At 39.0% G+C, this 15374-nt stretch overlaps 3 protein-coding genes across 5 annotated transcripts in view; all 3 read left to right on the forward strand.

Moving 5' to 3' along the window:
• Positions 1–1267, forward strand: part of LOC118328341 (glutathione peroxidase 2-like) — a 1827-nt gene extending 560 nt beyond the window's left edge. The window contains exon 2 of the mRNA XM_035662027.1: positions 584–1267. Coding sequence (XP_035517920.1) covers positions 584–934 — 351 coding nt within the window. The 3' untranslated portion in view covers positions 935–1267. The remainder of the gene's footprint in view (positions 1–583) is intronic.
• Positions 1268–1669: 402 nt separating this feature from the next.
• Positions 1670–3048, forward strand: brk1 (BRICK1 subunit of SCAR/WAVE actin nucleating complex). Its single transcript, XM_035662030.1, has 3 exons — positions 1670–1836; positions 2357–2439; positions 2545–3048. Exons 1-3 carry the CDS (start codon positions 1719–1721, stop codon positions 2569–2571), a joined length of 228 nt encoding a protein of 75 aa, XP_035517923.1. The 5' UTR covers positions 1670–1718; the 3' UTR covers positions 2572–3048.
• A 1244-nt stretch (positions 3049–4292) lies between these two features.
• rbm5 (RNA binding motif protein 5) lies at positions 4293–13274 on the forward strand. 3 transcript variants are annotated; one of them, XM_035662006.1, is made up of 25 exons: positions 4293–4454; positions 4718–4760; positions 5664–5841; positions 5938–6096; positions 6222–6291; positions 6709–6782; positions 7380–7463; positions 7752–7812; positions 8194–8259; positions 8372–8532; positions 8696–8793; positions 8997–9084; positions 9172–9240; positions 9643–9709; positions 10027–10127; positions 10212–10353; positions 10758–10849; positions 10960–11136; positions 11274–11414; positions 11524–11610; positions 11806–11991; positions 12108–12182; positions 12290–12390; positions 12512–12641; positions 12755–13274. In XM_035662006.1, the coding sequence occupies exons 2-25, from the start codon at positions 4744–4746 to the stop codon at positions 12878–12880; spliced, it is 2550 nt and encodes an 849-aa protein (XP_035517899.1). In that variant the 5' UTR covers positions 4293–4454; positions 4718–4743; the 3' UTR covers positions 12881–13274. The 3 variants fall into 3 exon arrangements, with proteins under 3 accessions (XP_035517899.1, XP_035517901.1, XP_035517900.1); XM_035662008.1 differs by having other exon boundaries at positions 11527–11610; XM_035662007.1 differs by having other exon boundaries at positions 4294–4444.
• Positions 13275–15374: the final 2100 nt, after the last annotated feature.

The following is a 15374-nucleotide window of genomic DNA, read 5'->3' on the forward strand; positions in this document are numbered from 1 at the left end:
TATATGTTGTTTGTATACCTGGAGTCTTGTAACGAAAATAATTTCCCCCTGGGATTATTAAAGTATTTCTGATTCTGATTCTGATTTAATTAATGTCATAAAGTCTAGAAACTAGACTACTCAGTTAATACTAAAAGACATTTTTAATTTGAAGGATGAATGTGTTAAATTACACATATGTTTTCAGTCTGTTTTGATACTTTGTGAAAAAGTTAAACTGCTTGGCCTTTGGGCTTCACTATACAGTTTATATCCCAACATAAATGCCTAAATATTGGAATATCACAACATTAAAATCTTCCAAGTACTTACAAGCAGCAGAACATTTTCCTGTTGTAGTTGGTAGAGTTGGAGCTAATTATATAACTTTATATACTGTTGGGTAGTAGTACTCTATAACAGTGCCGTACATTTTATTATTTGATCATGGGTTTTCTGAATCTACAAGATAACCAGTAACTGCAGCAGAAGCTGACTGGCCTCATTTTGTGAGTTTGAATGAAAACGTCAAGTGGCTTTTAATGAACTTAATGGCATACTCATATATAATGTATTTCATATTTTTGTGTCCTTTTAATAACAGGAGAACTGCAAGAATGATGAAATCCTCAATTCTCTGAAGTATGTCCGTCCAGGAAATGGCTTTGAACCAAACTTCCAGCTCCTGGAGAAGGTGGATGTGAATGGAAAGGATGCCCACCCTTTGTTTGTCTATCTGAAGGACAAGCTTCCGTACCCCAGCGATGACGCCATGGCTCTCATGACTGATCCAAAGTGCATCATCTGGAGTCCCGTCAGTAGGAACGACGTCTCCTGGAACTTTGAGAAGTTCCTGGTCGGTCCTGATGGCGAGCCCTACAAGCGCTATAGCAGGAATTTCCTCACAATTGATATTGAGGCAGATATTAAAGAGTTACTCAAGAGGGTGAATTAAAGTGTGCTACAACACGTTCTGGGTGGCTGTTCAAGCATATCAGTTATGACCAGCCTGGCTAAAAATCAGTACACATCTGTTCAGGGCGTTTTATCACATTTTCCCACCTTCACAGTTTAAGTAAATTGCAGCTCTTCTAAGTTTGTGATATTTCCAGTGCAGTACACTATGGTTGTTCAGCCCATTTACTCAATGAAGACACTCCTTGAAACCTTTCTGTGAGGGGAGTTTCTGATGAAGATGTAAAAGACTGACTGTGCCACTGTGTATAGCTCATATCACAAATATATTCATTGGGTCGACTTAAAGCGAAGAAATAAAGATTTAATTTTATACAAAGTGCTTCTGTCATTTGTGTACAACGCATACAAACATACACAATTCCTTCAAGATATTCTCAGGTATCTGGAGAATGGACTGAGGTATTAAAGTATGTATATGTCAAGGTACTAGGTGACATATCAATTATCTCTTTTTAGCCTAGTTTACTTTTACTTTAAGTTTATTTTAATGTTGGTGACATTTTTGACTTTTACTTGTATACAATATCTGAGTAGCCTCCTTCCACCACTGCAGAATAATGATCTAACACTAGCTAATTCTGAATGCGCATAAAGGATAACACGCAAAATGCATCATTTAACATTAGTCTGTGAAATGTATAAGTTATGAGCCATAGATTTAAACAGCAACAGCGACACTTGGCCCGTGTGCGCTGCGCTTCCTGGATGAACGCAGGAGGCTATCCGTGATTGAACGCTACGCCCGGCTGAGACTATCCAACATGGCTGGCCAGGAAGACCCAGTGCAGAGAGAGATCCACCAGGACTGGGCGAATCGAGAATATATAGAAGTTATTACGAGCAGCATCAAAAAGATCGCCGACTTTCTTAACTCGTTTGGTAAGCTTTTAACAACCAGTTTCACGGATAAGACCGCCACTACGGGGGATGTCTTGCGTAGATTGCTAACTCGGCTAGCTGTGTTGATATTTCCAATGGCCACTCCCAGTTAGCAGTTAGCTTTGTCGTTAGCAGGGAGCTTGTTACTGTTTCCTTGGACCATGACAAATAGGTGTCGAGTTACCTTACATGTTGTTTAGCTTCTGAATCAATGTTAGCAGCCTACTGTGTGTCAAAACATTGTATGAAAAGACTAAAAGATTCAAGTGTTGGTGTAGCTGTTAGGCCACAGTTAACGCTAACGTTGGTCTGCTCGGCTGTCAATAATGTTAACCCTATCTTTAACCAGCTGCACAACATCTCAAAGTACTTCTTCTCCCGGCTGTAGATATTAAGTAACAGTGTCGTTGTTTATTCTGGTTGAGCGCAGCTTGTTGTAAATGACAACATCTACAAGCTACGCTTCATATATAGAAATGTTATGACTGTCAACATGCTCAATACAATTTATCATCCGCAGATATGTCGTGTCGGTCCCGCTTGGCCACCCTCAATGAGAAGCTGACGGCGTTAGAGAGGAGGATTGAATATATTGAGGCGAGAGTGAGTATACACCTACTGTACTGCAATTTAAACAATCCAATGATTGTTATGTATTTGAGTGTTTCCAAATGATTTAACCATTACATAATATGTACTTCTTTCCAGGTGACAAAAGGAGAGACCTTGACCTAGAACTCATCATGGAGATCTATAGCATCCTAGAGCTACCTGCCCATCCCCCACCCTGATTTTTTGGAAAAAGTGTGATGGATTCCACCCTCCTTTTTTGGGACCATGTGGACCATTTTTATATTATATGGCTGAGTTTTGTGTTGTTTTATCTCATGACACATTTGTATAGAAGATATTGGCCCGTGACAGTGACTCCAGCATCATCAATGTTACAAAACAAAAAAATAACCTCCATAAGTATTGGTTTCAAAAGATATTGTGGGGCTCAATTATGGATCTGGTATCAGCACAACTTGTTGACCATCTATGTTGTATACAATGTCATTACCACATCAGAGATTTATGAAAGGGGAACATTCTTGTGTGCCAAGTTGAACAAGTAATTGTGTAGTCGTCTTTACTAAGGACTTGCTTGTACAGTGAACTGTTTGGTGATGTTTCAGGATTTGAATACTGTAATAAATGATGAACAATGAATTTGTTTCATATTGTAGCTTATTCAACTTTGTTGACCAGGTATGTTGACACGTATAAGGAGATAGAGAGATATAGTCTCGTTCTGAGTATCTCTTAATATGTTCTTAACAGCAGGGACAAGTGTACAGGAGGATATAGACATAAACAGCAACAAACAGTGTATTATACAAGTTACATTTTTAACGTAATTTACAGTGCTGTAATATACATAATGCCATAGCAGTGGCATGAATGCTGAAATAAAAATTAAATATTGGAAAAACTATATGCTAATATGTATGTGTATATATATATGTTAATGTTACGTGTAAAGATGGATGACTGTATATTAACTGAATACCTTATGTACAGTACATACAGTCTGCTTACACATGACAATGGAACATTATGTACGACCTATTTCACAATGTATAATACACTGTAATACGGCATTTAGTACAGTAAGATTAATGCAGATTATAGGGGGTGAAAGTATTTCTCCTGTTGAATCTTCATAATCATTTACTCCATGTGAATATTCTCATCATTTTTGCACAGCTGACAAGGGTAGTACACTTTCTGCGTTACACACTGACAGGAGGCTGAAATCTCCATATTACAGCAATTCGCTGCAAGTTATTGAAAAGGCTGAAGTGAGTCAACCCTCCAAATCTGCATTCCCATCATGACCTTGAAAGACAAAACGCTTAATCGTTGAGAAAAAGCCAAAACTCTAATTTCAAGAAACAGGAACAGCCCATAGAAGAGCTACACAATCAGAAATAAACTTTTATTTAGGAGTGATTAATTATAGGTTAATAATAAAGTGTAGGGTCATGTAGCTTTTTGCAGTTTGCTACTGCAACCTACATAACATCTAGTGTCAAATTTAAAAAATATAGCTAATATTTAAAGCACTACACTATTACAAAACAGCTCATATACTGCAAGATCAAAAGCTTTAAGCCCAGTAAAATGGCGGAAATGTGTAAGTTGTTATGCTCGCCCTCAGTTTAGCCTTTCAGGTAACATGCCTCCTTGTTTAGCAGGACCAGACAGATCGCTATAACAGCCTGTAACCTAGGCAACCCCAACCGCAATCGTGAGCTAAATCCCAATCTTATGTAATGTAAACCTAAATATAATCGATTATCGGACCCTGTTGGGGGCGAGTAAGTTAAAGGGACAAAGCGCATTACGATCAAATGCAGCCTGCGAGGCTAACTCGGGGCAAACCATTACCCCAATCCCACAATGCACCGCGTTATACACCAATGCATCTTGGGACAAAGAAGGTGTCGTTGTGTGGTGTTGTGGAAAGTCCTTGGACGGGAGATGAATTTTCTCGCCCACAATTTTTCAAACATCATTTTAAAAAGCTTCTAGTGGCTGATAAGATTGTTAACAGACTACCCCGGTGAGTTACGGTACGTTCAGAGTGGAAGAGGAAACAACCTCACAGCGTCGCAATGGCGTAGTTGGTCTTGACATAACTTAACTTGCGATATGTCCGCTTGCCAACGTTAGACCGGGCTCCATGTTACGGTTTACACGCATTTTGCTGTGCTGTCTTGTGCTCATTGTAACCTAAATACCTCGACTGTATGGCGGTTGTTCTGTGTTTAAGCATGTTAATAAAGACACAACAGAGTGAATGTATGATTTGAAACCTTTGGCGTTTTTTCGACAGGCCGTGTGTGTGTGCAGTAAGGAGAAATGGGAGCTGATAAAAGGTGAGTAACGTTGAGCGCCAGCGCCGTTGGCCATTATAGGTGTGGTTAACTAGCTAATGTTGTTTTAGTAAAAGTTAAAACGCACTTACCCTTAACGTTAAGTTGCATTCAGACGGCCTGTCTGTAAGTTATAACGTTAGTTGTTCAGATAACGTTTGTGTTTCCAAAGCCAGGTTCATTTCAGTAAACACACGTGTAAGTTAACCTTACCAAATTCTTGCTCGTAAAGCTAAATTTGACAAATAATCAATTGAATTTGTGATAATGTTGCACATTATTTTCCTCATGGCCTTTTTAAAAAAAAAAAAAAAAAAAAATCAATAAAGTAACAACATGACTGCACCCATGTTTGTAGTTTCTATAGCAGAGCTCTTCAGTTTGAGTTCTGGTTCTCAATTTGGGGTTTACCAAATAATTTGTGGAGAATAAAATTAAATAACATTGTGGCAAGCAGCGTTGATTGAGAGACTGGAAGCAATAAAAAAAAACATGATATACTATAGACTGGTGACATCTGACAATAAAGCTGACTTGACTTGACTGTATACTCGATAATAAGGATTGCTTGTGGCAGGTAAAACGGCATGTTGGGCTAGTAAATCAAGCAAGTGGTAAAAAACAAACTAAAACAAACCCATCATTCTTTCTGGAGACCTGTTATGCACAATACCTCTGCAACAACTGTAAATGTTGACGCATTTTAGTCTAAATCTTTAACTATACTTGAGACAGTGTCCCTACAAGTGGGAAACACATCAGGCTTATGTTTTTTGTATGCTTTTATTAAGAAATTATGTTTGTCAGCTTGCTGATACAAGAGTATTTGATTGAATCATATTACGAATATTATGCAACTGCAGTGTGCCGATGTTTTATTTTGCCTTTCATTGTCCTCCCGAATAGGATAAGTCGCACAGAGCGTAGCGGTAGGTACGGCTCTGACCAGTCCCGTGATGAATCAGAATGGCGCGACAGACGAGAGAGGGACCCAGAGCGTGATCACAACATGCGTCGCTGGGGCGAAGAGAGACGTTGTGATCGTTTTGAAGGAGATCGCCGTGGATCAAGAGACAGTCCAGAGGTAGCTACTCTAATGTTCTACGACATTTAGTGATGTAAAACTATTTTGTTTGATGTCATCAAACTTAACTGATGCACTGATCTGTTTGTCTTAAAGCAAAGAGAAAGGAAACGACGTAACAGTGATAGATCAGAAGATGGTTATCACTCTGATGGCGACTACCCAGAGCAGGATTATAGAAGAGAACCTGGAGAGGAGAAGAAGAGCAAGACCATCATGCTCTGGGGTCTGTCTCCTCATGTCACAGAGGATGATGTAAGTTCTTGGTTTTCAACCTCTTTTGTGTTTAGTTTGGTTTTAAATGTGCACTCCACTCATTCTGTGACATGAAATGGTTTTGAGTCATAATGTTAAAATACCATCTCCATTTTGTTGTTCAGATTCGTTTTGCCATAGACCAACTGGAGGGGCCGCAGCCAGTGGATGTCAGGCTGATGAAGAAGAAAACAGGTGAGAACCAGAGTGTGACGGACCCCGACCTTCCCCCAGTCTTTGACCATAGGGCCAATCTGCTTCCATTCAGACCCATTTTCCCATAGCAGCTAGGAGATAATTGTATGACGTTACTTGAAAGAGGATTTAAAAATGTTGATTTAAGACCTATCATTTCAGTTCATTGTGGATCTTTTTAAGGTAAGTAAGAGCAACAGTAAAACATTTGAAATTCAATTGGCAGACACACTTTAAGTGTGGTTCAAAACAGAGGTATTCGGCAGGATTTTTTGCTATGGTAAAACTCCTAAGGGGTGGCCTATTGTGTACCATACAGGGCCTGGGTCGTGAAGCAGTTTGTGGAAGAGTTTGAATAATATGCCCATGGACTCTTAACTAACACGCCTCCCGTCTATATTTGAATGCTGTCTCTAGGTATAAGCCGTGGTTTCGCCTTCGTGGACTTTTATCACTTGCAAGATGCTACCCGATGGATGGAGACCAATCAGGTTGCTTCACAATCGCCAAGTCTAGTTTTAATCTTGGGGATCTGGAAAAATAACCCAAATGGCAACCAAAATGCATTGAATAAGTAGTGTGGAAACTGTACAGATCTTTTTGAAAAAAAAACTCATGGATTGTATGCCACAGAGCAAAAAGATTTGATTTGTATATTAATAGAGATGATTATATTCATGATATATATCCTAATGTTTTAACAAACATTTAGCTTAGTTAATTATCAATGATATTTCAGAGTTGAATGTAAGCTCAGACTTTTTTAAGGTTACCCCTCAGTAGATGAGATTCTTTTTTTTATGTCTTCCCCCCCTTTTTGTTTTTTTTAAAGCAGTCAAAAAAAATGTCTGTTAGGGTCACATTGTACACTCTGCTCCAGCTCAGCCTGGGCACTCGGGTCCCAAACACCTACAGAACCCTCCATACATCATGCTCACATATACATCATGTGCCTGTCTTGTCTTTAACACAAAGGCTATCTGTTGGGGGCCCCTCTCCCCCATCTCTCCCTTCCAACACTGCTTGCTCTGTTGATGAGAATAATGCTTGCCAGGAATACTTGACTGATTTTTGTCGTCCTCTTTCAGAAACGTCTGACCATCCAAGGCAAAAGTGTGGACATGCACTACAGTCACCCCAGAAACAAGTATGAAGACTGGCTCTGCAACACTGTAAGTTAATGATCTGTCTTGGTTTCATGGCCACATTTTCCAAACAATGCTACTACAGAACATCTTACACACACATATAAAGGCCTCTAAGTATATATGATAGGCCTATAACTTACAATTGTCAGCTTATTTTGTGGTACACCAACATTTGGATAAGTGGTAAAGGTTAGGTTGTGTCTCAGGTAAGTATGGTATGCTGCACCAATATAGATTGCCTGTTTTCTGAGGCAGCACTGTTCAGGGCTTCAGTAGGTGTATAATAAAAATGATGTGAACGGTTACTTGCAGTGTGGCCTGTACAATTTCCGGAGGAGGCTGAAGTGCTTCAGGTGTGGAGCAGCAAAAGCTGGTAAGTAGTTAAATCAACAAGAGGCCACTGACTGCAGACATCCGGGCAGCCTGGGTCAGCAGTGCTGGGATGCAACGCAAAGTTTGTGTTGTGTTGTTGTCACTCTGTCAGATGTAGGCAAAGTGCATAGATGGGAAACAGCATGCATTTTTTCCTTGCTACCTGACAATATAACATGGGGACAAAACACAATACATGATGGAGTTTATGAAATAGGCTGTGAAATAAGCTATCTGATACCGTAGACACTGACTCACTTTTAGTACCGATTTTTACACTTCACTTTTATCACTTTATACCTGATTTCCACTTCTTAAATTATATAACAGTTATGAATGTTCTGTTAATGCACCTCTTATTTCTCTGTCATTCTATCAACAGAAAGTGAAACCAGCAATAATACTGGAGTCTCTGAAACTCAACCCAGTGGAGATTTCTATGGCGACAGTAAGTTCTTCTCTTTTATAGATGCAATGTCCCGCTTTGTTTTGGAATGAAAAAATATCCCTATCCATGGAAGGCTGTTCTTACGTATGAACCTTTTTTTTATCCTGTACAGCAATCATCCTACGAAATATTGCTCCTCTAACTACTGTGGAAGCCATCATGACTGCCCTGGCACCATACGCTAATCTTTCATCAAACAACATTCGTCTCATCAAGGACAAGCAGACAGGCCAGAACAGAGGCTTTGCCTTTGTGCAGCTGTCCTCCCCTCTGGTAAAGCATTTTTTCACATGTATAGATGAACAGTGTCATATTTTTGAGGCTATAACAACACACCACCTATCGATGGCTCCTTTTTTTCATTTTCTTCTTAATAAACTCACCAGCCATTTAGGCCTGCATGTCACTTACAATTTAATATCATTCCATTTCACAGGAAGCCTCCCAGCTGCTAACCATCTTACAGGGACTACAGCCTCCTCTAAAACTGGATGGAAAAACAATTGGGGTGGATTATGCCAAAAGTGCTAGAAAGTGAGTATAGTAGTGTAATATGTGCCTTTGGTTTTGTGACATATACATAAATCTATATAATCTATACATCTATCTATATTTTTAATATTTCCTTGGCAAATCTTGTTTGTTTTTCCACACATTACTGTTTATAGAGAGGAGAGAATCAGCCACACTCAAATTAAAGACTATAATAAATTATTTTTGCTGTTTGCCTGTTCTAGGGACCTTTTACTACCTGATGGGAATCGTGTCAGTGCCTTCTCTGTGGCCAGCACAGCCATTGCTGCAGCCCAGTGGTCCTCAAGTCAGGTAAGCCCATTTTTTGTCAACATCCTGTTATTTATCATCTCCTAGTGTCATTGTACCAGGCTCATAACCAATGCTTTACCTTTTCAGCCACAGCAGAGCTCAGAAGGAATGTCGGAGTACAGCTACCTGCAAGAGGGCTATGCTCCGTTGTCACAGGTTAGTAGAACAAATTAAGCAAACATTTAGCTTGGGACCACATCATTTCTGATATATTTCCATTGGTTTGCTTTAAAGATGTGTTTAGTAAAACATTCTTCTCTAGTAACATCGAGTGGCAGCTATAGGAGACTACAGCATGGACAACATATTTCCTCAGAAATAATTGTCCAGCAAATTCTGTATACTGATTTGATTCACCAGTGTTAAGCTTACCATTACATAACTGAGTATGGCACTTCAGAGATAAGAGGCTGCACCTGTATGTCGTAATAATGATTTTTTTTTTTTTTTACACCGGCAAGTATCTAAATCTCGGTTGAGTAAAAACTGATTTACTAGGTAGTTTCACAGAGATGAAGCTCATAAATCAATATTTCAATGAATTACTTTTTTCAACAGGACTACCAGTCATACTACCAGCACGGAGCAGTAGCCAGCACCTCTCAGGGAAATGGGATTCTAGGAGGTATGAGAAGCATTCATGTATTATATAGATGTTGGTGCAGTTACTGACCATTTATTGAAAAAAAATGATAATGTTAGAATTAGTTTTTTACTAAAATGTATTTTTTCAGTTTTTTATGTGATGCCATGCAGCTGAGATTACAGGATATTCTAACATTTGTTCATAATGCAACAAACAACAGTTGTAAAGTAGATAAACCTAAAGAGAAATAAAGAGAATGCTGCTAGGTTCTGAACCAAGAAATAATACAACTTTTTTTACACAGTGATGATGTGTGTTGAAAAAAATGTCACAGAGCTTTGCTTTCCCAATTGTAGCTGCCCCAGGTGTAAAGATTGTTCCAACTGCAGCTGGAGTAGTAATCTCACAGACTGCACAAGTCTACCAACCCCATATAATTGTGCAGCCTGCTGTTCAGGTAATAAGGTGTAATTTACACTATAGTGCCATTATTCAAATGCATGGTGTAACAATCTCTAAATATCTTTTATATTAATTGCAGGCATTGCCACTTGCCCAGCAACTGGACGTAAAACCTCAGACAGGACATCTTTCAGGCATTGAAGCTGCGTCTTTGCCTGTTGGCCCTTTAGCTGCTGCTGGTACATTAATAGCTTCAGGACAGACAGCTGACACCAGCACTGGTATGAGTACACAAGATCCCCTAAGACCTATCCTGTTGAAGTGTGATTTGCTTAAAGAGAACTCTTGAGGTCACTGTCATGTGCATTACAGTGTTTTAAGATTGAGGTGATCAAATGAGGTACAAACCTATTCAAAGCACTAAATTTACCTATTCTTTTTAATTTGACCGACCAAATAGGTGGATATACACATTCAATTCAAAGGTTTCTGCCTTTAGACTGACTTCAGTTGGGAAAATTAGGGCTGAGCCCACTTATGGTTAATAATGTAGTAGTATTGGCATATATTTAAAAAAAATGTTATGGAAAAGATCACTAATCAACTCACAAGGCAACTGTTTCATAACTCATGAAAGATGTTTTCTGCAATAGTTGGTAATGATGTTATGTTTTGTCATTGACAGTTCTTCCTGATACATCCACTTATCAGTATGATGAGTCCTCGGGCTACTATTATGATCCTCAAACTGGCCTTTACTATGACCCAAACACTCATGTAAGTAGTGCACCACCACCCGCCACGTGATTCACTTGGTTTTCTTCATGTTGGTGAGAGTCACAGGAGTTTGTATTGTTTTATGTTCATTAGTATTTTTGTCTTCTCAGTATTACTACAACTCTCAGACCCAGCAGTATCTGTACTGGGACAATGAGAAGCAGACATACATACCTGCCTCAACTGAGACAAACCCTGGACAAAATGATAATGCCGCATCAAGCAGCAAAGAAGCTAAAGAAGGCAAGGAGAAAAAGGAGAAGCCCAAAAGCAAGACTGCTCAGCAGGTATTGGAATTCTACATCAGCACATGCTGTCTGTTGTGCATGTAGCTCTTTCTACTTGAATAGTTTTCATTTTCAAGTTCTTTTTTTTTTTTTTTTAAGATTATAACTTCATGTTCAAATCTGTTTGATTCTGTCAGATTGCTAAAGACATGGAACGGTGGGCTAAAACTCTCAACAAGCAGAAAGAAAACTTCAAGAGTAGCTTTCAGCCCATTAGTCAAGAAGAGAGGAAGGAGGCAGCAGCTGCTGATGCTGGCTTCATACTGTTTGAAAAGAAGGTAATCCAGTAGGATTCAGTGTCTGATGAAGTTCTAAGACTGCTTGTATAAGCTTTAGACTTTAATGTCCTAAATTGATTGGTTGATTGATCATTGATTGTTTATTTAGCAGGCAGGAGGTCTTGAAAGACTCATGCCAGAGATGCCAAGGTTCCCTGAGGAGGAGCCACCAACCAGCTCAGTCAACACTTCTAAGGTGAGTGTTTTCTGATTTTGGAGTTGAACTTTACCTTTGCAGTGTTATAGCTATTGTCATTAATTATCATTTTATTAATTATTGTATTATGTTGCCATTTTAATTGTGTTGTGAATATGTGTACTCAGTTACAGTCAGGTGTTATTTATAATAACAATATTTACACTTGGCTTTGTTTATCCATGGTGTGGTTAGTGTGGCCTTGTGGCAGCCTACAGTGGAGACAGCGACCCTGAGGAGGGGGGAGCAGAAACTGATGGTGGTGAATGCAGCCAGGACAAGCTGACAGACTGGTCAAAGTTAGCCTGCTTGCTGTGTAGAAGACAGTTTCCCAACAAAGAGAGTCTAGTTCGACATCAGCAACTCTCTGACCTCCACAAGGTAACATCACACATATTGTCTTCAGGCTTAAATAGTGAAAGTCCAATGTATCAATCAAGAAAACCATAAGAGCATTAGTTCATCACGGTATTCATCTTGTCTCTGGTTTTGCCTAGAAAAACCTGGAGGTTCTCCGCAGATCCAAAATGACCGAAGCAGAGCTGGAAGAGTTGGAGAGAAAAGAGACTGAGGTTCGGTTCAGTACAAAATCACCTAGTGGCCAGTGAGTCATATTGTTCCCCTAGTTAATGTGATTGCATTTTAAAATTTCAAATGTTTTTATTTTTCTGGTGAATAGATGAAATATAGAGACAGAGCAGCTGAGAGGAGAGAAAAATACGGCATCCCTGAACCCCCCGCACCCAAAAAGAAGAAATTTAGCCAACCAGCCCCGGTCATGTAAGTAACTTTGCTACTGATTTGTGTGAAATGCTGTTTTCCAGTCCTTGCAGGCATGTAGTTGTGTTGTGTTTTTAGCAGTATGTTTAAATGATTCAAGCTGTCCTTTCTTCCTGTGCAGTAACTATGAGCAGCCCACTAAAGATGGCCTTAACAGTGACAATATTGGGAACAAAATGCTGCAGGCGATGGGCTGGAAGGAGGGTAAAGGTCTCGGCCGTAACCAGCAGGGCATCACTACACCAATTGAGGTATTCACAACAATCTCCTGGTTTTGGGCTGTATGCAGAAACCATCAGCATTAATAACTATATATATATATATACATTTTAAAAGTACTTAAGTTTGTGGTTTCTCTCCTCAGGCACAGCTAAGAACAAAGGGAGCTGGACTTGGCACTAAAGGCACCAACTATACCCTCTCTGCTTCAGACACGTACAAAGATGCAGTCCGCAAAGCCATGTTTGCTCGCTTCACTGAATTAGAATGAGTCGTTAGTCTCTAGCTCAAATGATTTATCATCATGGCCTTCAGATGATTTCCTTTTTTTTTTTTTGAGGTGGACCACCACGCCTGCATCAACAGTGAATTGGCATGGATGCTCTCCTTTTATTGATACATGATGATAATACCTCTTGCCATAATGGTTAAACCAGACAATAGAAGACATCTGTAATGGGTGGGTGTGTTAAGATAGTGAATAATATTATTTATAAATTGTACATAGTCACAGTAAATTTACTTCCCTTGTTTACAAATCTCTTTTGTGTTAATGACATTCTTTTTTGTCTGCATGTTTTTTGTTTTTGTCTCAGCAAAGATTGTACAGTTTATATTAAAAAAATCTTGTGTGTTTGTACAGAAAATAAATGAGATACATGATTTATGATGATCTTTATTTCAGCACCCTTAAATGTTTTTTATCAGATTATGAAAGTATTAGCAATGAGGCTGTTTATTCTTCATCATGTAATTAGACCAGAAGATGTAGAAATAATCACATGGCATTACCACTATGGCCTGAACTTTGAAAATCTCTAACATAAAACTAGAAAGAACCAGCTTCTGTGTTTACCATGATACACTGGCAGTCGATCTACATGGAGTGAGAATTAATGCTAGATTTAGCAAACAATCTAGATCCATCCTTCAGTGACTCAATGTTTGGACTGCCTTGTTACGGACTCCATTTACTACCTGAGGAGCTTTTGTTCATCTTGTTGGAGCTTCCACTGTGTGTGGTAAGATGTAACACACCTTGAGGAGAGCTGCTCTTGGTACCGCTGTGTCCAGCCATAATACACAGTGAGTGTAAGAGAACTGCAAAGCTTGATTTAGACACAGCAAGGTGTGTGTGTAATCGCATTGTTTTATTTAACAATGACATACCACAGGGAGGCAGTGTTACTTGATATCCCTGAGAAAAGGGTTTTCAAGTCCCCTTTTTGTATTTTCACTTCCCTTCTCCTGTAAATGTTAATTTATCCTTTTTATACTGAAAATATTGACAGGATATTCATGTTGCATCTACTTCAAACATAAAAGATAATCTATTAAAACTGTTGATTTAATTGTCTTTTTATTTCTCACGTAATCGTGTGTGTTAAAAGAATAACCCAGTATGAGCATTTATGGCACAATCTATAAAGTATGTCACTTAGTCAGGGGTCGTCAGTTTACACAATGAAACAGAAGAGGTCAAGGATCTGTGTGTGCAGATAAATTATTTTTATCTTGTCACGCTGGAAAGTTTCTTAAGCTTAAAGCTCAAGTTAAAACACAGCACAACATGCAGAAAGTGTCTTCCCTCTCATTCTCAACTCCTATTTGCCTGTAATCTATCTTTAATGTCATCCAGTGAGGTTACTCTATCAGTATACATTATATTGTTTTAGAGATTTGTCAAATCATTAGTTTGAATGCAGATGGTTAGGAGCCAGTCTTTTAACACACAGTAAGCGATAACACATCTTACAATAACAACATAACCTTAAAGACACTGACCATGCTTGGCGATTAGGAAGCTGAAGAAAAATATGTGTTTGTGTTGCCTCTGTGTCATTTTCGTTTAAAGAGATCATTGCCCGCTGAGTTCAAGGTCTCTGTTTGTGCGTCTGTTTGCCAGAAGAGAGAGATGAAGAGAAAAATAAAGCATCCTGTCAATAGAGAATGAAAGGCTATTATTTACTAGATACTGCATATAAATTCCACTGTGAAGGTGATCAATAAAGGGTACATTCACTTGGGCATGTAAATTATACTGTATGTGATATTGTTCATCCACACAAAGAGGTGATCAGTTTGCTGGCCTCTTTGCTGGCAGCCCTTATATAAACAAAATGTGTTACACAATGGAACATAATACAGTACATCCCTTGGGTTATTTCATGGTGCCTCATCCTTTGATAGTTTCACCTCTCAGGGAGAAATGTTCTGAACCTCACATCCACCTCTGTTATATAAATATATTGTAGCAAGACAGCCTTACTCCTGTGGTCTGAGGTGGAAACTCTGCTGTTATATTCCCATCCCGCTTTCTCAGAAACATCACAAAAACCATCTTCAGCTCGAGAAATATGAGCCACATCCTCCCTCTATGAATGATCTTAGGCAATTATTTTAAATAAACTGTAGACTTGATAAAGAAAAGTTCTGCTCATTGCTTAAGCACGTTTTGGCTGAGGTGTATAGCATGTGTGAGCAACAGGGGGCAGGAGTTCAGGGGAAACACGTTCAACATTTTGAAAAGAAACACCACACCTAAAACCCAGCTGGACAGTAGAATAAGAAACAGTGTATAGTATGTATGTATGCATCCCTCTCATGAGTTGCCATTACATCCAAGTCACAGCTAAGCATCCGTTTTTTCTGGAAAATAAATAACCAGTGAAGGTTAAAAAACCTAAATTGCTTAACAACACTGTAATACTCTCAGCTGTTCTGAAAGTATTTCCAGAATACTGAAAGACTCTTCTAACCGCTTT

The sequence above is a fragment of the Morone saxatilis genome, unplaced genomic scaffold (genome assembly GCF_004916995.1).
Source record: "Morone saxatilis isolate NCDOM2014 unplaced genomic scaffold, NCSU_SB_2.0 Contig18, whole genome shotgun sequence".
NCBI classification, from domain to species: domain Eukaryota; kingdom Metazoa; phylum Chordata; class Actinopteri; family Moronidae; genus Morone; species Morone saxatilis.

What these genes read in the sequence shown, in the direction of transcription:
- brk1 (XM_035662030.1), top strand. Translation starts at nt 1,719, where the DNA reads ATGGCTGGCCAGGAAGACCCAGTGCAGAGAGAGATCCACCAGGACTGG. An exon ending in CGACTTTCTTAACTCGTTTG is followed by an intron (nt 1,837 to 2,356) that starts GTAAGCTTTTAA and finishes TATCATCCGCAG; the next exon opens with ATATGTCGTGTCGGTCCCGC. An exon ending in TTGAATATATTGAGGCGAGA is followed by an intron (nt 2,440 to 2,544) that starts GTGAGTATACAC and finishes ACTTCTTTCCAG; the next exon opens with GTGACAAAAGGAGAGACCTT.
- rbm5 (XM_035662006.1), top strand. An exon ending in TGCAGCTGTCCTCCCCTCTG is followed by an intron (nt 8,533 to 8,695) that starts GTAAAGCATTTT and finishes TCCATTTCACAG; the next exon opens with GAAGCCTCCCAGCTGCTAAC. An exon ending in GACAGCTGACACCAGCACTG is followed by an intron (nt 10,354 to 10,757) that starts GTATGAGTACAC and finishes TGTCATTGACAG; the next exon opens with TTCTTCCTGATACATCCACT.